This window comes from Cupressus sempervirens, chromosome 7, assembly GCF_028749045.1.
Source record: "Cupressus sempervirens isolate cs-2001-9-10 chromosome 7, ASM2874904v1, whole genome shotgun sequence".
Lineage (NCBI taxonomy): Eukaryota > Viridiplantae > Streptophyta > Pinopsida > Cupressales > Cupressaceae > Cupressus > Cupressus sempervirens.
In genome coordinates, this window is record NC_143124.1 from 708,380,970 (window position 1) to 708,403,249 (window position 22,280).

The window sequence follows — 22,280 nt, forward strand, 5'->3', positions numbered from 1 at the left end:
ATGACAATAGAAAACAGAGTGTTTTTCAGAAAGAAGGCTCTGCTCTTGTCGGAAGTCTCATGAAGACCTTTTAGATGTGTCCAGATTTCGGCCGCTGTCTTGCCGGATGGAATCTGAGAAAGCTGGTCATCAGCTACGGAGAGTTTGAGAAGCATTACTGCCTCTCAATTGTTTAGATCCCATGTATCTTGATCAGGACCTGGAGAAGTTGGACGCTGCTTAACACCCAGAACAAGTTGATCGGTGTTTCGATATTTGAAGATTGCGATGATGCGCTGCTTCCAGGTTCCATAATTGCGACCATTGAATTTGGAATTATGCTCGAGCAGAATATTTGTCAGAGATGCCATGGTACGTTTTTCAATGAAAAATTGTGAAAATTTGTGAAGGCACGTTCTTCGAGGCAAAAATACGGAAGACCTAGAAGAATCAGAGAATGACCCAAAAGAGAGCTCGAAAAACCCAGAAGGAATTTGCTATCGTTTTCTGAATCCGCTGGCTCGAAAATCGAGGCACAAAAATTGAGGCACCCAAAAAAAATGGACGACAACCCAGTTGAGCTCTCAAAAAACCCACCAAGAATTTGCAAACAAAAAATTTTTTCGACCCCAAAAATTAGGGTTTCGAAAAAAAACGGCCCTAGCTGAAAAAAGCTTGAAAAAACTTCAGATTTCTTGATGAAAAATGGTCGAATCTGCTTCCCAGAGCACGATGACAGACTGAGACGGCTAAGAGCATGAAGATTTGATACAGAAACATGCAGATTTTCACCCCAAAAACGCGAGTCTTCAAAAAATGGCCACGATTTCCACGCGATTTGCAGGCCCGTGATTCGGGAATTTCTCCAAGCAGAAAAACCCTAGGTGGGTTTTGGAGAAATTAGCTGAAATAATTTTGGAAAAATTTAAACAAATAATTTCAAGAAGAAATTATAAATTTTTCCGAAAAAATTTAAGTATTTAGCTCTGATACCATATTACGAGGTAATTGGTAAATACTTGCTTATTAATAACAGAGACCGAAGGGTCAATTTATACAAAAGGAAGAGACGATGTTTCCTTAGGAAACGATCGTAAAGAATAGAAACATTCTATTCCAGAGAAAGCAAAAAACGAAAGCAAACTAAAGCTAAAGATATTTACAAGATAACCATTAACTAATAATAGATGTCTTATCTATTATTGTAATAGGAAGTAGTCGGAGAAATTAAGGCTTTGCCCACGTGAAGCAGATAGAAATCATAGCTGAATGGCAGAAGAGACAAAATAGTGAAAAGATAGTGATTATGACAGGTTGTGAAAGTTGCACACATGCTTATCTTGGAGACACTTGAAGAGAAGTCGCCACCTGCTAGTTTTGGAACTGCTTCCTATCTTTTGTCCAAGTACAAAGAATGTTTTGCAAGAGAAAAGTATTTGATGTCTTTGTATTTGTTTTTGAATCAAGTTTTGACAAGTGTCCTCCCATATGTAGCTTGTATACAATCCTTGTCTTATAAAAGGATTTCCAAGATGTGGAGTGAGGGCCCGATGTCTTTTTCATTTTAATGATAATGCTATTTTGCAGTCGGTCCAAAATTCTTATGTTAATGTCATGTTGTTTCAGCTTTGTATTTTGAGAATATAGTGGATCATTGAATGACAAATTTGTCAAGTTCTAGGTTATATTCCGAGTTTTGTATTAGACATGCATATTGTTCTCAAGAAGATTAGTACAAAAGGATACTTTTGAATATTCGTGTCTTTAAATTCGGTCTCCATTTTCATATATTTGTCACTTTGAGAGTGAATGAATAAAGTTCATTTAGTTTAGTGCATCTTGGATGAGTTGCATATCAATTCATTGTTGCTTTTAATTCAAGCAATTAAGTGAGTGCTCCCGTGAATTGATAGGGTTTCTAAGTGTATGGGAGGGATATAATAGGAATGGGATTTGAGTTAATAGCTGATATATTTAATTGCAAGTCAATTGAATAGATCAAGATTTACGGATACGACTCTGTTTAACAATGGATAAGGCACTGGTCATCAATTGAGATACAAATTGAGACAGTCATTTAGTTGCATAGTTCACATTTAAATCAAATCAATTATCTAAAGTTTGTGAGAATGAATTACATGTTGGTCATTCACTTATTGTAATAGCTTTTGAGTTTATAGTTGGCTGCTGTAAATCAATAGTTAATTTCAATTTCAAGAAGATTAAGAGACCAAATCTGCTCTAAAGGGATGTGTGATGTGAAAATATGAAGAAATCTTGAAATCCCTAGGTAAACCCGCCTTGGTTAGCAGAGCATGAAGTGTAGGAAGCACTCTTGCTTTGTTAGTTGGTCCAGATCTAAATGGGTTTTGTTGAAAATGGGAAATAGCCAATCCCTAGGTATGCCTTTATTTTGTATTCTGGTGTTGTTTTAAGATCTGTAGTTTTAAAACACCAATAGAAGGCTCACTACGTCCTTAAACAAGCCCTCAAGGTATGGTACAAAAGGATAGACAATTATCTTACCAAGGTAGGATACTCGAAAAATGAAGCAGATCCTTGTATATACTTCAAAATATCAGATGGTGACATGCTAATTCTTGTTCTATATGTTGATGACTTACTAATAACAAGGAAAGATCATCTTATTGTAAAATGCAAACAAGATCTTGCGTCTGAATTTGATATGAAAGATCTGGGTCTTCTGCACTATTTTTTTGGGTCTAGAAGTATGGCAAAAAGAGAACTACATTTTCTTAAATCAAGGAAAATATACTGTTGACATCTTGACCAAATTTAGGATGATGGACTGTAAAGCATTTTACACACTGATGGAGACAAATCTTCATAAGCCTAAAAGTGATGCATTTGAATATAAACCTATAGATCCCACATACTACAGACAGATAATTAGATCTCAAATGTACTTGGTGAATACTTTCCCTGATCTTTGTTATCATTATGCAACAAATGCATTAAGTCAATTCATGTGTGAACCTAAGAAGATTCATCTCATGGCAGCCAAGGACATTTTGAGATACTTGCATGGTACCATTGGACTTGGTCTAAAATATGACAATGTTGAGACACAACTTCAAGGGTATTCGAATTCTGACTAGACCGACTGTTCCATCGACCATAAAATATAGGATGTTGTTTCAGCCTTGGATCTGCTATGATATCTTGATTAAGTAGGAAGCAATCAATAGTTGCTTAGATTTCCACTGAAGCCGAATACATAGCTGCATCTACGGGAGCTTGAGAAATAGTATCGTTAAGGAAGTTATTGGCTGGACTATTTGGGAAGTCCTTGAATCCTATAGTTAAACACTGTGATAATCAATGCTGCATTAAGCTGTCAGTTTATCCAGTCTTCCGTAACAGATCCAAGCACATAAGGATTCCCTGCCACTACATCAGAGATATGGTAGACAGGAATGTCAACAAGTTGGTATATATCAGCACTGACGAGCGAAATGCAGACATATTTACCAAACGTATTGCAAAGTTGAAAGTGGAGTACTTTAGAGCTAAATTTGGTATGACTAAAATGTAATTGTAATTCCCGAGATTAAGTCTTAGTCATTTAAAAATTTAATATATATTCATTTATATTTTAAATGTTAGAAAAGTTACAATGTCGCATAAGTGGATTATGTCATGAAAGGTGAAGATCTTTCATTTGATGTATTTGTAAGGTCGCTATTGCAAGGTGATGATCTTAGCAATAGCTTGACTAGTTATCATGATAGACTACAATAAGTTGTTGTCTCGGAATGTGCCGAAGATCATGATAACAAAATTTATCATGATAGACTACATTAAGTTGCTGTCCCGTAATGTGCTGGAAATCATGATACTGAAATTGTTCTTGAACTATTATCATGACGAACTACATTAAGTTGTTGTCCAGGAATGTGTCGAAGGTCATGATAATCAACATATCATGTTGGACTACATTAATTTGATGCCCCACAGTATGTCATAGATTGTGATACCTGTGATATAGGAGACTACTTTTGTAATGTCCCCTCTTTAGTTCGACATGGCATTGATCATGGATTTGCCTATTCCAGACTCTCGTAGGCAAATGGTGTGGAAAGAGAGTCAATTCTGCGGATCAGATAGTCATATCTTGCTCTTGAAGAAGTGTTAAGAGGTTATATTTTATCATTATGTGATATTGGGGCCCACATGTTATAATTTTAATTTGAGTTGCACTTTTTATTTTATAAAATTACTTTATTATAAAAAAAGTGCATTATAATGAGAAATTATAAAGGATGTTTCTAGAAGTTCTAGCAACTTCTTAGAAAAGTGAATAAATAGAGGGCTGGGCCTCTCATTTGGACATGCTTGGATTGGAGAACTCTTCTACTTCTTCATTGTGAAGACATTTGTGGACTTTGGATCTGCAAATTATTCGATCTTTGGGAACGAATCACTCCCTTGGATTGGCGACTTTGAGGGTGTGAAATATCACCTGAATTGTTGCATAATTGGAGTTGGTATTCAGCCATCTCATTGGAGCTTATTGAGAATTCGTTGTTAGGGTTTGTTTTTGGTTGGAATAAGGATTTCAGATTTGCCCTATCATTGGAGAAGCATTTGACAAGAGTTTGAAGACAGAATAAGTGCATTTTCAGAATTGGCAAAGCAGGGTTCGGAACCACATAATTGCTCATATCTCCTCAACCCCTTGGAGTTATTTTTTATGGTTTTACAGGGTTACTACTTAACCCTAGGCGCCCATTTTCCTTGCATTTGGGGGTCCCAAAACCCTAATATTATTTTATTTCAGCAGCCGTACAGGTACGGCCTGGTACGGCCCTGCTAGTTTGGGCAGCAGCAGCAAATTAAGGACAGTTTGGGGGTGAAGTTGGAGGTCTTCATCAACGATCTGCAGCAAAACGTGGTGTTCTTCCATAGTTCTTCAAACCAGGTTCTTGCATTCTGAAATATATGTCAATTTTTGGGTAAATTTGCTGTCATACAGTCATTGTAATAATCAGTCCAGAATTGGTAATAAAATAATTTCAGAATTTATTGCATTGTAATTGAAATATAGTTCAATGGCTTTATATATATTGTAATTCTGTGATTATATTCTGAAAGTATCAAATCTGAAATTACCATATTCTGAATATTGTTACTGTTACACGCCAAGTGTTTGACAAAATTCCTAAGTTCAGTTTGAGGGTTTCTGTGGCCTTTATAGTGAGGGTCATTACAACTTTGTTGACCCTGAGATTAAGGTTGTTATCTGAAAGACTGTACTTAGTTTGTCCCGGAATGTGCTGGAAATTAGATAACCCATATCCTTCTAGGATATGATTTAGTGTAATATTGTTGTTGATAGGCATCTTGATGTTGATGCTAGTGCTTATGTCACAAGAATGTGATATTAATGAGATTGCTCAGATTCAGATCAACACCTTATGGGATGATCGTATTGATCAAATCCTCCCTCGCTAAGAGGGAGTGTTGAAAGTATAGCTTCAGTTGGATTGTCAAGATCTGTACATGATCGCAGACCTTCATATTTGTTTGTGATGAACAACTGTGTGTTTTGAGCAATTGATGTCGCACTACATAAACAAGCATTGTGATTGGGTTATCGTGCTCATATCTCCTGCCGTGTACTGAGCTTGATTGAACACCAGTTCCATTCTCCTGCAGCAGTTTATTGCCTTGTTTTATTGGGACTGACTTAGCGGTGGTTTGTGTTTGCTAAAAGTAAAGGCTTACTTATGGTTGATTAAATCTCCACGTAGGGACATGAGCCTAAGTGGCATACGCCACGTAGAGTCATGCCTCTACGTTGTTGTGACTTTTGGAACTCATACATATATCATTGATATCGATGCTTGGAAACCATCAATCCAATCAATGAAAAATACACTCAGCGATATCTGAAATAATTAATCAGAGACTTCTTCTCCTCACATATATTTATATTGAGATTATTTCAGACATAACATTACAGTATACGAATTATCTCTGGAATGTCAGAACTGATCTTATCATTCTATCTGGATAGATTAAATGAAACTGTTCACTATAAGACTCTATCTTTGATTCAATTCCTTAACATTTGGTCCTCAAAAGAGGTCAAGTACCAAGACGAGGACATGCCTCAGCATCACTTTGGAATATAACTTGTGATCTCTGTAGTTGTGACTGAAACACTGATTCATTCTGGATTACTCATAGGGAATGTTCCATTACTCTTTGGGTGTATCCGTTCTATAAAAAATCATAGTTGATTGGAAATAAGTATTATATCTAACAGAAAATATTCTAATGGTATTTTTTTGGACAATATGTGATTACAAACAATGTGGTTTCAAATGAAGTTGGGTGTTGATGCTGGAGTTGGATCGCACACACAATTATGGCTTGATATTGGTTTTTTTGGGGGATGCAAAAGAGAACCCAGGCTTAATGGGCAGGGGTTATATCTTTATAAATGATAATGCTAGAAATTCTAGCTTATACAGTGGAAACTGTTCATAATAGAAACAATCAACTTGGAGCTTGGATTTTGCAGGAAGAAATTCAGATTTTCGGTCTTCAGGGGGCCAGGAGTCTGATTGTGGGAGTCTTGCAAATTGTGATTAGTACTATTAGTATTATTAATAATGAAGTATTGCTTTATGGCATCTAGAAAAGGGGTCCTAGAGGTGAAACAGATTGCTAGCAAGTCTGTTGCTCATTTGTACAAGTAAAGTGAAAGGAAATTAAGTGGCAGATTTTGCAGCAAATTTTGGGTTAGGCAGTTTTTTTCTTTGAGGGTTCTCATAATAAGTTTTGAGGCAACTTCATATATGGTTATTACTTCTATAGAATCTTGGATGAAGATACTTCTTTGATCCTCATCTCCATAAAAATCTAGACCCTAATTCTCTAATGGTTCTCCATCCTTCTCCTCCTTATGATGCTATCCCTTCCACTAATCCTCCACTTCATGCCATATAAGATTTTCTTTATGCACTCCATTTGGTTGGAATTTCATCTTTTGCCTCTTCCTGTTTTGATATACATGAAACCCTTGGACCATAATTATTATACTAAAGGGCAATTTTCTACTCCCAGGTACTAGTGAGCCTGTGAACCTCTCACTGCAAGTAGAGTTTTATGACCTTTTTGTTAGCTGTATTAAGAATTACAGTTTCATTAACATGATTTAAGTGTAGAGGAGCTCCGTGGTCATTTTTTTACGATCCAAACTTTCCTTTTCTTCAAAGTAATCCTAGTGACCTGTTTTTGCTGTGATGTAATACTTGTCTAGTGGCACTGAGTGACTTACATGGCTGTGTGTGCATATTTGTACATATAATTTCAGATATCAATTGCACAAGTTTAAATGGTTATTGCAGTAGCAGAGAACTAGTAATTTAATTCACCATAGAATTTAAGACTTATGATTGGTTAGATTATTGAAAGATATGGCTCATCTTAAACAAAGATCCCAAATTTTGATCCCCAATACTCCATATATGGTTTGAACCGCATAATATGTGTTTCCTTAGGATTCTGCAATCCCCTATTAGGATAATATTTTTGTTCTGTTTATGAAAGGTTGCTAATACTTCTCTCGGCTTTACTGATCCAGCGATGCATACCGTACACGTCAAACACTTGAAATTATGCAAGCAAGTATAAAAGAGTTTTTGAAGGCAGAGGTGCATTTTATTCCAAGCTTTTATTCGGTAGCAGCAATGGATGGGCAAACTGCTCAGCATTTACAAGCAGCTGTCTGCCAATATTCAAGGGATGACATACTTACTATAATGTTAGAAGCAATTACACCTTCTTGTTATTTCATATAGAGCTTGGATCAAAATGCATTTTTCTGTCATATTTTCTATTCATCTAAAGCTTAATTTTTTTAAACAGATTTTTCTAATGCCATAACTTGCTTCTAAAACTTGTATTTCATTATTTTCTTTCAAGGATCTTCTTGCTCCTATGTATGAAAATTATTGTTAAGAGCAGCATAATTATAAATGTAGGATTTGATTAATTTAATTCTCAAATATGTGGAGCTGTCAAATTGCCATTGCCACGAGCTTCTTTTAATAAACTAAGAATTATCGCCAAGCTTTTGATATCAAACATGTTCAAGTTCCCAACTTAAAACATTCATGTTTATTACATGTTGTAAACTGGTATGAATGTCAGTGAACACTGTTAGAGGTAAATGAGCAATTGCTGATGATATTTGTATCCAGGAACATTGAACATAAAAAATATTCGGCCTTCTTGACTTTAACTATTTCTGGAATTGTCAACTTGATACTGTTTAGCTGGGAGAAATCTAGCTGAGTTGACTATCAGACAGCTGAGTTCCGTGGTAATATTCATGGATGATATTGATTATGGTATTACATGGAGGATACCCAGCATTTATGGTAACTTTGATGCTGCTGGTTTCATTTGAATTAGGAGCCATAACCTTTATCTATACACAAGTTTGAATATTCCCAGGGAAAGCTAATGACCTATTATATTATCTTGATAAAATGAAATGTTTTCTAAGGAGTGTCTAAAATAATCTTTTCTGAACAAATGTTGAATTTAGTGTCTAGTTACATTGTTCCTTGGAAATGGATCTGAACTATTCTATAGACAGCAATCATTTATTTTAGATACCATAGGTACCATTCATGCATTGTGCTTAAAATATTAGAACAGATCATGATAAGTAGATCCTGGTTGTTAAACTAAAAGAGAAAATTGTGTATTCTGATGGCCAACAATAGTTCACTCAGATTCATAGAGAGAGCCTTAAATAATTTTTATTCTGTAAAATAATGATTATTACAGTATGATGACATTGGACGTAACTTGGTAAATTGGTGTTAAAAGTAGTCTGAGTTATTCACCAAGGAAAGAGAAACATGGTCTTTCTGTGTTGTTTCTTTTCAACATCTATCTTTGCAAAAACATATTATAGCAGTGCTTTGATATTGGTTTATTTAGATGTAGATGACTATGGAGAGGAGGGTGGCAAGTCTTTTATATGGTTAAATCCTATTACAAATGCTCTTTAGGGTTTCTTTAACCAACTAGAAGGTCTAAGCTTGTAGGTTTCAGCATTTTAGATCATTGGTGCAAATTATAGTTGTCTTTCTTATTTTAGTTTTTAAATGGTATATTTTATGGATGTACTGCTCAATTTTTAATGAGAAAATTTGTTAATCCACAAATCATTAGAAATCTATTTTTACAGGTGCATGGGGCATAATAGAGGCTGGGAAGAAGCAGCATCAGAGTTCTCTGGGGTTCCTGTTGAACTTAAAACAACCAATGCTGCTGTTCTAGAAGCCTCCGGAAAGTCTTGGGAAGATGTAAGTTTTAGTTGACTATATGCTTGATTAATCACATATATTCAGTACTATGAATCTCTTGAATAGGCTAAAAACAACTTAATGCTAAACGACACATTGAAACTATTTTTTAAGATTATAGGTGAGTAATATGTCTTCATTAAGATTTGGAAACCACTGTAAATAAATATGCTAAAGTTGAGATATGGACAATATAACTTAGCATAAGTCTACTGAGATATTATGTGAGACATAGAGGAGGTTCTCTCTCTGCCCTTGTTACAGTTCTCTGGCAGAGGGGACATGTTTCTGGTAGAAGAGAGGAGGTTGGGGTGATCCCCAATATCTGGAAGGATATCTCTGATATCTTGGCAAGTCATGGTCTGTCTCACAGGTAACTGTGTTAGGATATGATTTTCCGGATTGTAAACATGGCACAAGGTCCTTCATCTCTGATCGCTAGTCTACTTACAAACCAAAACATATTGTAATTTTGTTATTATCGATAGAAAACTATTTTGATAATTTCTGAGGGCACCTAACTGCTTGTGTCATAAATGCCATTATATGCATCATGGACCAAAAACTGGTGGTTTCAATTTATACCTCCTGATATCTTGGGGACTCCTGATCTATCTTGCAGGTAACTCCAGTAGGATATAAAGTTTTCCATATTGTAAAGAAGGCACAAGGTCCCAATCTTTGATCAGCAGCCTGTATAGAAAGCCAAGAGATGTTGGTTTTGTTATTAAATTATAATTATTATTAGCGAATCACTTTTGATAACTGCTGAGGACTTCTAACCATAGTAGCATTCCATTTACACAGCATTGACATGGTGGGGCAAAAGTGTAAATGGAATTCAATTACCTAGCTTTAAAATGTTGGAAATTGATTCACCTTCTAAGCTCGTAGGCTCATGAGGAATAAAATAAAGAAATACATAAAAGCCATAATGAACACACAAGACCAATAAAACCAGTGGCATATTCATTCACTTCTTCATTCCTGCTATAAAAACATATCTAATCAAGCTACAAAAGAGATGAATCTCGCCAATGGATCAATTTCACTCTCATCATGTGCCCAAGAGAGAAAATAATCTGGACAACTCAGGTACATATCAACTAAATTTAATGTTGCCTTTTTGTATGTACCTAATTTTGCCAAAAAATAACAATATAGAAACACAGTTTATTTATGGGAGTATTCATTTACTAGATTACACAATAGTAATTGAAAATGAAAAATGATCAATTAACATCAAATTTCAAACAAATGATAATGAAGTTTCCTACTCTAAATTTGCATGCTATAGGTTCAACCATTTTAGAAAGTTGAGGGGAAAGCACTATAGGTTGCTGGGAGATTATCCTATGCAATTAAGTCCAAGAGTGTCAAATAACCAACCAAGTCAATCTGACCCCTTGGCCCATAAGTCACCAACTCCATGGGGGCCCACAAATAATCATCTCATTGGGTGTCTACTTAATTGAGGGGGCCTGTACCCCATTTCCATATTACATTTCCTCCTAGTTTCTAATATGATTGCTTTGTTAAAATTGAATGAGTATTTACGAATCCGAGATTTCTTGATGGAATGGCAATGCAATTCAATATTAAATAAATTAACATTGTAGGAGATTCCATATTAAACAGTAGATTTGTCCCTATTGCATACCAATTGTAAATTGCTGCTTTTCTTGATTCAATTCAGATCTCTGAATCTATTATCTGATCAATGCCTTCTCAAATGTTGCTCCTCTCCCTTTGTACTCTTCATGGTGAAGTGGGTCATACCTTTTGATCATCACAAGGTACATCTTGTTGCATTCAAAAGTCACACCATTTCTATTGAAATGCTGCTGTCCAAGACTTTCTGTTTAGTAATAATAAATGACTTCTTATGGATGGATGGGAAATTAATATTATTCTCTCCCAGTAAATTGCCGACAAGGAAGGTTTAAGATTATTTACTCTTTTTGGGGCTCTCCTGAACAAAATAATGGATATAGGGCGGCGATCCATTTCATGTATGTAATGTGCCCATTTTTAGCAGGTTCCTACAATTGGCTTGGTTAGTTCATCATCGCGACCCTCGTGAGCTTAGAATGGGATTCGAGGGTCTTAGTTGCGGAGTTATTAGGCTTTCCAGTGACCTATGGTGAGTTTTGGATTTGTTTTGAGGGACTAACTATTTATAGCAAGCCGGCAGTCAGTTCCGATGAGCTTATTGAGTTAGAGGAGTTGAGTGATGCTCTCAGTTTTCATTTTGGGCTTTTGGTTTTGGCTGCAAGAATCTTGGAGGGAGCATCTCTTTTTAGTAAGTTACCCCTTTAGGTCCATTCATTGTTTCTCTTCATCAGGATCACTCTTGTGTTGTTAGATTTTGATTCTGATGCTTCTTTAGTCATTTTTGCAAGATGGGTGAATTAATATTATTATTCAACTAAATATGTTGAGGTTGCTATTTTTGTTGGTATTGTTTAGGCCACCTTAGTGCCATAGCTTGTTGGAACCAATTTGAAAAGTTTTAAATCTTTGGCACAAGAAACAATGGCCTCGTGTGTAAGAATTTCATGATATGGTTGAAAGGGTTGTTTTTGGGAGCCAAAAGAAAATTAATAAATTATATTATGTGCCTAAGGCTGGGGTCCCATGGAGGGGGGCTTCCTTCAAAATAGAGCGGGTGGCCGTTGAGATTTTTTAGCAATATTTAATGGTGAGTCATCCCATGGATTTTTAAATTTGTTTCAGCTTAATAAATTTAGCTCCTAATTTTAAGTAAAACTAGTGGTCCCATGAGTTTTGGAGGGAAAATAGGCTAAGATTCTAAATTTGGCTAAGATTCTAAATTTATTAATTAGTTTTGGTGGAAAAATAATGCAACTCCTGACATGTGGCAACAAAATTCCCTAAGCCTGTCCCCACCCCATTTCCACCTGTTTAAATTGAGAGGGCTAAAACGTTGGAGCTCCTATGTTGTAGGAAAAGATTCCAAAAACACCTTTTAGCCCCCCCCAATAAATTATCATGAGACCTTCTGCTCCACAAAAATAGAGTTGAAGCCCCTTCCGTGGGACCCTTGGCTAAGCAGAAAGCGAAAAGACTTTTAAGTGAAAGGTGTGTAATTGAAGCTAAGTTGCACAATGAAAATTATAAATATGGCTCCCATTATGAGAATTGATCATCGGATTACGTATTTGATTTTGTGGTCTTATGAGTTTTTTGAAGTTGTTTGTTTTGTGCCCTTGCTGAAATATAGGGGTGTGAAGCTAGAAGGTGCTTTGTAATTCACAGCTGAGGTATTGTGAATTAGTTCTGAGAATTGTTTTGAATCACTAGTGAAGTATAGTGATTTGATTATTTTGATTGAATCTCTTATTGTGATTATCTGTGGCTGGGAGATATCATTTCTACTAAGGGGAAATTGAATTCAATTGATTTTCTTTGTGTTTGGAGGCTTGTAATTTATTGGTAATTGGGAAATTTATCCTTTGTTTCATAGCTGGTGCTACCCATGTTTTGGTCTTGTTAACTTTTGACCAAATGTTCAAATTGCCGAGTCTCCACTTAATCGTTGAATGTTGAGCTTGAACCTCATCAGTTCAAAGTTCAAAGTTCAAAGTCAGACAAAGTTTATTCAGTCCTCCCTTATTATTGCTTTTCATGTTGCGCCATGAAGTTACCCTGCCTCTCTCATGAACTTGAACTGCTGAACTGTGAAGTTCAAGGTTCAAAGTTCATCTCTCATTGTGTATAATCTTATAGGCAGATCACATCATTTATTTCTATTAAGGTGCAATGGATGGTAATGTTCCGCACCAAACTTGAACCTTGAACTTCATGTTCAATGGTTCAGACTTCATGGTTCATTAAGCATGTGTGCCCAAAGTGTTAGTCTTTGGAATGTTCCATCCTATATTTTATGGCAAGGGAAGTTTAGCCTTCAAACCTAAACTTTATGGTTTAAGGTTCACCATCTCCAAGATAGATAAAACCTATCAACAGACACGTGGTGGTGTGACAACTTGGAATGCCTCCCTCAAAAGATGTAAGGACATGCATTTAATGATGATTAGAAAAGGTGGCAGTAGGACAGATTTGCTACGTGCAAGAGATTAACTCATTCATTAAGGATTATGACATGGTGTCAAATCAATACTTTCCCCTATCATTCAGCGTAGCATGCTCCTCAGGTCTGATTTTAAATAAACCCTTTTCTTTTAAGTAGCCATGATTGTTTGCTTGAGATAAATTGCATGTAATTTTTCCTGGAGTGAAAAAGAAAAGGTGGTGAAGTAGCATTTCTTCTAAGGGGTTTTCTCAGAAGTTGAAGCACGAGTGAGTCTGAAACTCTTTCTTGGATTTCCTTTTTATTTGTTTCTCTTTTCTGCAATTAGAAACTTTTTTGATTTTTCTTCTCCATGCCTTTGTGTGAATTACAAGTTTAAACCCTGCAATTATCCTCATGGCCTCTTTCCACCCTAAAATGCCTAAAGAGAAGAAACCTGCACCTCTAATGAGCTTCCTCCCAGAATTAGGGGATACTGCATTGGTAGATGAAAATATTGAGAAAGTGATTGCAAGGTTTAGAAATACTCAGCCTCAGTCCATGGTAGACAGAGTGGTTAGAAGTGGTTTAATACAAGACAATGGTGAACCTGAACTTTATTGTTCAAGGTTCACCATCTCCAAGATAGATAAAACCTGTCAACAGACATGTGGCGGTGTGACAACTTGGGATGCCTCCCACAAAAGATGTAAGGACATGAATTTAATGATGATTAGGAAAGGTGGCAGCAGGACAGATTTTCTACGTGCAAGAGATTAACTCATTCATTATCATCTCATTCATAAAGGATTATGACATGGTTTCAAATCAATACTTTCCCCTATCATTCAGCGTAGCATGCCACTTAGATCTGATTTTTAATAAACCCTTTTCTTTGAAGTAGCCATGATTGTTTGCCTGAGATAAATTGCCTGTAATTTTTCCTGGAGTGAAAAAGAAAAGGTGGTGAAGTAGCGCATTTCTTCTAAGGGGTTTTCTTGGAAGTTGAAGCACGGGTGAGTCTAAAACTCTTTCTTGAATTTCCTTTTTTTTTTCATTTCTCTTTTCTGCAATTAGAAACTTTTTTGGTTTTTCTTCTCCGTGCCTTTTTGTGAATTACAAGTTTAAACCCTTCAATTATCCTCGTGGCCTCTTTCCACCCTAAAATGCCTAAAGAGAAGAAACTTGCACCTCTAATGAGCTTCTTCCCAGAATTAGGGGATACTGCACTGGTAGATGAAAATATTGAGAAAGTGATCGCAAGGTTTGGAAATACCCAGCCTCAGTCCATGGTAGATAGAGTGGTTAGAAGTAGTTTAATACAAGAGAATGGTTTTCTTGAAGCCGCATTGTGTCTAGAGCTAGTTGGAGTGTCGAGACAAGTACGATGACAAAAGGATGCATTAGAACCCACAATGGTGAAATCTTGGTTTATGTGAATCGTATTACTATCATCGGTGCTCTTAGCATCCCACCAAAGGAAGTCTATGAAGGTTGGACCATAAAATTGTCTCACACTTAATTCACTACTAACATTAAGGATTTCAACAATACCATTGCAAAGAATTGGCTATTAAAGCTTGAGAAAGGAGGTTTGTGCCTACCATGTCCCCTAACCAGAGAACATATGCTTTGAGAAGTAAAAGATATCATTATTTTGTTAAATAGGGTGAAAGGAAATGAACATGCATTCTTATGTGAAAATTGGATGTACTTTTTATCCAAACCATCCTAGATGAAGATAAGTATATTGATAGGGCAAAAAATATTGCAGATAGGCTTTACGAAGAACTTTCACAAGTTTATAGGACCGCTGGTTTCTACATGTCCTACTTGTTCTATATCGTAGTCTATAGCAGAAAATGGGATGGTATGCCACACCAGGTTTGGTCCGAGAATATGGCCATTTATGATTACTATCCTCTACCGCAGAAGAAGAGTTCATAAAATTTTAGAAGACTGCAAGGCACGTTCTTGGCAAGACTTGTTTTTGAGTTACAGGGAAAAGAAAGAAAGAGATTATTTGAAGAAGCCATTTAATTAATTACAATTTATGGAAGCTTATTCATACAATTTCCTATGCTTACATACCTGAGGGTTGGTGGGTTCCAGGATGAACTGTTGAAGTTGCCTAGGTATTGCTTGGATAGGTATGTGTTAATTGAAATATGCAGACAAATTGTTGATGTATCTAAGAGCTACAAGGCTAGAAGGGGTTCTAGGTATGTTTTTCCTATTGAACTAGGCCACTACTACTGGAAAAGCATTGAGGATGCTTTTAAGTTGGAACCTGAAATAAAAGACATAAAGCTAAAGCCTTACTAGGCTAGGCTCAAATTTGGAAGTAAAGGTTTGGCTCAAACCTAATTTGAATTAGACCTTGCATTCACACAATATCCTCAAATGGAGGATTATTGGGCAGACTACGAAGATGATTATGAATTAAGGAAGAGACTATGGTCAAGGTTCACCTTGAGACAGATTATGGACTTTTGCCTTATGGATATTTTCAGAGTGGAAGAGGCTGAAGGCGAACAAGTACTTGACCCTAAATTTACAGTTTAAATTGAGGCTCTCCCCATAACCAAAATCGACTGGAGCAAGAAAGAGGAGGATGACCTCCAAATATGAACACTTTGGTGTTGTGAATAGGACAAAAGAATGCCTAAGAGAAAAGAAGATGTTGAAAATGAAAAAAAAGGGCAAAATCCCGAGGTAGACTCAACAGCTTCTAGTTCAGCCTTAGCCGCCAAGCATACTGATGAAATTGTACAATTTCTTCCTGTAGGTAACCCTGAACCTGTAATTGAGATTGAAACTCCTTTACAAAAGTAGGTTTAGGTTCAAATTCAATCATTAATGAGGATCATTATTCGAGGAGTCAGAGGAAGAAGGTAGAAGAACCGGTTGTTTAGAAGAAGAAAACAGGAGAACCAGTTATATTGAACTTGGACACAGAGCAAGAGGTTGGTGAACCTGCAACAAACTTTATCATGGATAGTTCAATAGGTACCATGGGATAAGGAGAAAAGAAGGTGATGGGTAACACAAATGTCCTTGATTCACTAGTTGTTGGTAACCTTGCAAACTTTCAAATATCGCAAACCAAAGGTAGTCCCAATACCCCAAAGTTGTTTGACCTTTCTATCAGTAAGAAATGCAACATTGTACCTGTAACTGTCACTATGTAAGATATGGTTAGCAAATGTCTAGGAAAGACACCTAAAAATAAGAAGTCAAAGGTAGAAACCATGCTTGAAATGGATGAAAAGACTGGGCATTGGATTGCTGATGTGTACAAGCCAGCTAATGATAAGAGCTGAGATGAAATCATGCCTCACGATTATATTGAAAGAATCGACCTTGGAGTAGCAACAAGGATGGCTGATATGAAGATTTTCAATGCTAGCAACCAAAAAATTATTGACAAAATCTGGAAGAACTGGAAGGATAAACAAGAGATGTAGCAATCTATGAGCCTGATGGCAAAATATATCTACGCCCTACAAAATCCAGAAGTCGTAGCTCTACCACATGCCACCTCGGTAGTGGATGGGACCCCCCTGCCAACTAGAAATTCCTTAGATCAATTGAAAAGAGACAAAGCAATAGCTAGGATGTTCTAAGTCATAAGTTTTACTGAGACTAAGCTGCAAGCAAATAAAGCAATTAGTGAATTAGAATCTGAACTCAATGTCTGGGAGGCAGAAAAGGTCAAATGGGATTAGTACATCATACAAATCAGTGAAGTACAGGATTGCTGAGCGGTCATTTGGCATGATGCTAACTATAGAATTTCTCTCGAATCTCTCTCTTGAAAAGCTTATTAATGACCAACTCCAAGGTTCCAGGTGATTGTTTTTAAACCCGCTAGGTAGCTCAATTTAAGATAAATGTGAGGGTTCACAAGGAGGCCTTTGCTGGAATCCATCAATTCTGCACAACTTTGATGAAATGTAACCACAAAACCAATGTACTTTTGTATTTTCCATTTTATGATGAATACAATTTCAAATCAATGCAACTAAATGAATTCCTATTTTAACCACGCGTTTGAAAAGCAAATTATGAAGATAGAGCAACGAGAGATTAAAACAAATTATTGAAAGGGAAATTCCTTACGGACATAAGCCGAAGCAACAACACGTATGTGAAATAAATTATGAAAAGGACCTAGTAGGAAACCAATGAAATTAGGAGCAATGCTTCCTCAACTCCACTGATGCAATCGTCGATGGGAACTTTAATGAAAACCAAAAAATGTTTCACAATTCATCAAATCGTGCAACCACAAAAAGTGTGCGCACACGAGACAAAATGCTATGTAAAAACAATAGTGATCCTTTCTCCAATTCGTTACAACAACAAAATTTGTTAACATAAGGCAAACACGAGAAGTAAAAGATTGCACTGTTATCATAATGCAATAAAACCATTGGCTCCATTACTTTTCATGAACGTAAATTCATAAAATAACAAACTCCGACAAGATTTACTACACTCAGAATGCACCAATAGCATTTATTATTGCATCACAACATCAACCTGGAGTACATATTGCATCCATGTATTTGTATGAAACCCTCTCCTTGTTTTGTGTTAGGAGTGAGAGATATTCTAATGCAAACTTATGCTAAAAGCTAATCAAATAAAGCTAACTATATACAAACTGACTCTCTAAATGGTGCTAAGTAGGTCTCCACCCTTGTTTATATTAGTGAATGGGTGCATGAGCCTTTATATTACTTAAAACAATAAAAGAAGAAGAAAATAAGAAGAGAGAAGCCATGAGATGATCTGGGATTCAGTGGAGCTCCAAAAAATGCAAACTCGGCCTTCTCTAGGCGTTTCTAGTTAAAATGCTGCCATAACGTGTTTTCGATGCATAAAATGCTCAAAAACCGGAACTGGTAGTTAACTGTTGGCGTACTGCAACTGATCCAAAATTGTCGGCACACCCTATGGATAGGACCAAAACTGACAGGATTTTTCTAAGTCCACAATTTTCTAAAACTGACAATTTTTCTAAGTCCACAGTTTTCTAAAAGTGATAGAATTTTTCTAAGTCCACAAATTTCCAAAAGTGATAGAATTTTCTAAGTCCACAAATTTCCAAAAGTGACAGAATTTTCTAATCCACAATTTTTCCAAAAGTGACAGAATTTTTCTAAGTCCACAATTTTTTATAAGTGACAAAATTTTTTTCGAAGTCCACAATTTTCCAATGTGACATAATTTTTCAAAGTCCACAATTTTCTAAAAGTGATAGAATTTTTCTAAGTCCACAAATTACCAAAAGTGACAGAATTTTCTAATCCTCAATTTTCAAAAAGTGACAAAATTTCTTGAAGTCCATAATTTTTAGTTTCCAGCATCTGGGTCTTGTTGACCTTCATCCAAAATGATGTTTGGATATTCCCCTTTGAACTTTTGGATGACAGAGATGATTTCTTGAGGATCTGACAAGTCTAAAGTTTCATACTTTGCACTTACTTCCTTGTCAAAATCATGAACTTCTTGCCCTAGTTTTGCAAAATCATCCAGCTTAGAGTCCAACTCCCTTAGTGTCTCCTCGGTTTCAAAAATGCATTCGACATAATCCTTAGAGGATATTGCTTCAAATGATGCTTGAATTGTTGTACAAGTGTTTTCACTGAGCATAGTTGTGTTCTGGAGTTGTCATCAAAAATCTCTAAGCTGGTTGCACTATAGTATTTATCCACTTCTAATAGTTGGGCATGTGTTCTTTGCATATCTTGGATATCTTCATACATAGATAGCATGACCTTATTATTGGCTTGTATATTCTCAATCCAATCATCGATCATATCCAATTCTTCTCTTGTATAACATCTAGCAACATTTAGTATCTCTCACTTTCGAGCGCAAATCCATGAAGTGTGACTTCTTGGGCACTCCTTGGAACTTAAAAGTCATGGGTTTGAATGTGATCTTAGTTGCTGCATAAGACGAGGAAGCCATGGTAATCTTGGGGACCTCTGAATGTTTTGGATATGTACACTAGCGCGCCTTCAGATTTAGCACACCTTCGCACTAGAACACCTTTAGGGAGTTGCACAAGGTGCTTAATTCGCTAAAAAATCAAAGTTCCCAGATTTGAAAACGATTCTCGAGTTTTTCTCAAATGAGATCTAGGACCACTCTTGTGTACTTATTCCTGATCTTCTTGATGTTTTATGTCCCCGTTATAGTCCAACATTGTCATGAACTTGAACTCCTGCTTCTTCTATTTGAAATCCCAAGGCGCTTGTGTTGAATAAGCACATGCAATACTATGGTAATATTTGCTGCTATGGATGATGAGGATGCCATGATGACCTACAAAAGATAAACATCAGTATATTGGTGCTAGGGGTAAAATCGACGCTTAACAACTAGACTCGATTGATGAAAAAAATGACAAAAATTGGTTAAAAACTGATGAAAGGTACAATTGCGCAAGGGTGCGGGGTTCGCCTAGTGCGCTAACTAGGTCAAGTTCCATGGTCTGCACACCTGGAAAGGGGTACACATAGTGCACCTTGGGAAGGTGCATAGGTGCGCAAGGTGTGCCTGTGCGCACCTGCAAAATAAGTCAAGGCAATGTAGATGGCACACCTTGTTAGGGTGCGCACCTTTGGCCTTTGTGTAGAACTTGATCTTTTCGGTTGGCAGATTTCGAATGACGCTAACTGACTAGACTCCTAAACTTAAACTACAAAAGTTCCACTCCTCGAGGCACCTTGGAAGATACCCTATTTTGAGGAACAAGCTTCTGATAGTCAAAAAATGGGGGTTCCCATTTCCAAAGTAAAAAATGGGGTGTGTGTTGTGGAATCACAACAAGGCTTATGGTGTGATGAAGTTCTTGGCCAAAAGACCTGTTGCTGATATTGATGATCATCTCTTGTTTGTAGCTAGGGCTAATCTTGAATGGAGAAATGCCGTCATCGAACAAGGTCTAGATGAATCATCTGAGCTACTCAAGGAAATGGAATGCCTCAAAGAAATCTTGGATAATGATATCAAATGTATTGATATCAAATTGATGTAGAAGAAGAAAAGCTTGATTGTGGAGTCAAAGAGATAATAGCCTCTTTTCAAGATAAAATGAAGATCATGAAAGAGATCAAGGAAATCTCTATCAAGGATTTCACCACCATCTCCAGGGTCGACTCAATGCTAATCATATGCAGAGATCATCCCGAGGCCCACGGGAGAAAAGTGGAACACGTTCTCAAGGTGAAAGAGATATGGAGGTTACAACTTGAGCACATAGGAGTTCCACAACAAAAGGAAATAATCGGATTCATGGCTGCCTACAAAAAATGAAAAGAGTCAGGTGGAGGTCTTGTCGTCGATTAGGAACTACAAACCAACACCTTTGCTCCAGCTGGCAGTTAGATAAGGAATAGAGGACTGAATGGCTAATAGGGTTGCTTTTAATTTGATATAGTTTTGTTACAAGTCATGTTTAAAAGCAGCTAGGTAGTTTAGTGGCTCCTGTGTGAGTCAGTCATGAAAACTGAATTTTGGCCCTTCGAAGCTATTTAAGTATATTTTTAAGACTTTGAGAGGGTCGGCTCTCTATCGTTTCAAAAGACTTATATTTTGATAATTTTTTCTTTGGACCTGTTAAGACATTATATGATGCAATATATATAAAATCGTGTGCTTTTATATCCGGATTATTTGAATATTGGATCTTGTGGTTCATAAATGCATGCGATTTGTTTTCATGTGGGAATGAATGACATGTGAAGGTAATTCTTATTTCATTATATGAAGTATTTATATCCAAAATGATAGAGAGAAGTCATTGTGTGAGTTGATTTTACAGTCATTGTGATAATCAGTCCTTCGGCTTGTTATTATAGTGGCAGTGAATAGTTCTTTGATTTGCACACTCTTTTCATATTGATGAACCGAATGCTAATGCCTTATGCTTTCTGATTAAAAGTGCCATTAAAAATATTCTTTAATAATAAGAATTAATTGAATAATCCTAAAGGAAGCTTCACCTTGTAAATGCAGATAGCTTGCTAAGAAAGAAGCCCAATTGTTTGTGTCTGTTTTTCTTGATTAAGGGGATAGAGTTTGTGAATTTATTGAGATTTTACGAGAAGGAAAAACTGTTCACTAATAGCTGGTATCTAAAATATTGATGACTGTGATTAACTTGCATTCCTGGAGGTCATATTACTTCTGATTAGGCAACAACAAATTGCTATTAAGTTTGTGTGTGGAGTCTAGGAGACGTCTGTGCATATTTAAGAAGTCTATTCATCACCAATGCAGCAGTTGCTGAGTTTAAGACCTGCAATCACCCCTATGCAGCCGGCAACCATTCACTACAGGTCTGTGGACATTATTCCGGCATCTGGGTATCATTATTGAAGGCCTGCGATCTGATGTATGTACCTGCGTTTGAAGTTCAAAGGCTGCAATTTATTGTTTAGGGGCTGTGACTACCTGTAGAGGCCCTGCTTTTGCATTTAAGGCTTGCATAAATATTTTCTCAGACCTGCGTTTGGATAATAGGAGACCTGTTTAACTTTCAGAGTGCTGTGTTTCATTAGTCAACTGTGAGAGCTAAGGCAAACTGGTCATTTTGCATAACTCTAGGTTTCATTTATGATTGTGATTATATGCACATATCTATTAAAAGTTACGTAGTTTCTTAAATTTCCTCGCTAACACCCCAAGCAAACTATTACTGGTATTGCTCACCAAGTGTTTAATTAAATGCCAAATATTTGATTAGTGGAAAAAATTGATGAAGTTGGTGTTATTCAAGTTATACCAAGTCAGGTTTATTACATATTCTTTATATATTATTTTTCTACGAGTTGCGCACAATTGTACGCTAATACATTTGTTTATTGGTTAGAATCTAGATAACTTAGATGCATATC

General features: G+C 36.4%; 1 protein-coding gene across 3 annotated transcripts in view; it reads left to right on the forward strand.

Annotated features, from left to right (window-relative positions):
• The window catches only part of LOC149549184 (Phosphoglycerate mutase family protein), a 145,088-nt gene that overhangs the window by 49,144 nt on the left and 73,664 nt on the right, over positions 1-22,280 (forward strand). For 2 of the 3 annotated variants that reach the window (XM_089792593.1, XM_089792592.1), the window contains exons 3-4: positions 7,595-7,774; positions 9,215-9,332. In XM_089792593.1, coding sequence (XP_089648719.1) covers positions 7,595-7,774; positions 9,215-9,332 — 298 coding nt within the window. The remainder of the gene's footprint in view (positions 1-7,594; positions 7,775-9,214; positions 9,333-22,280) is intronic. The other variant, XM_089792594.1, reaches the window with a different exon arrangement.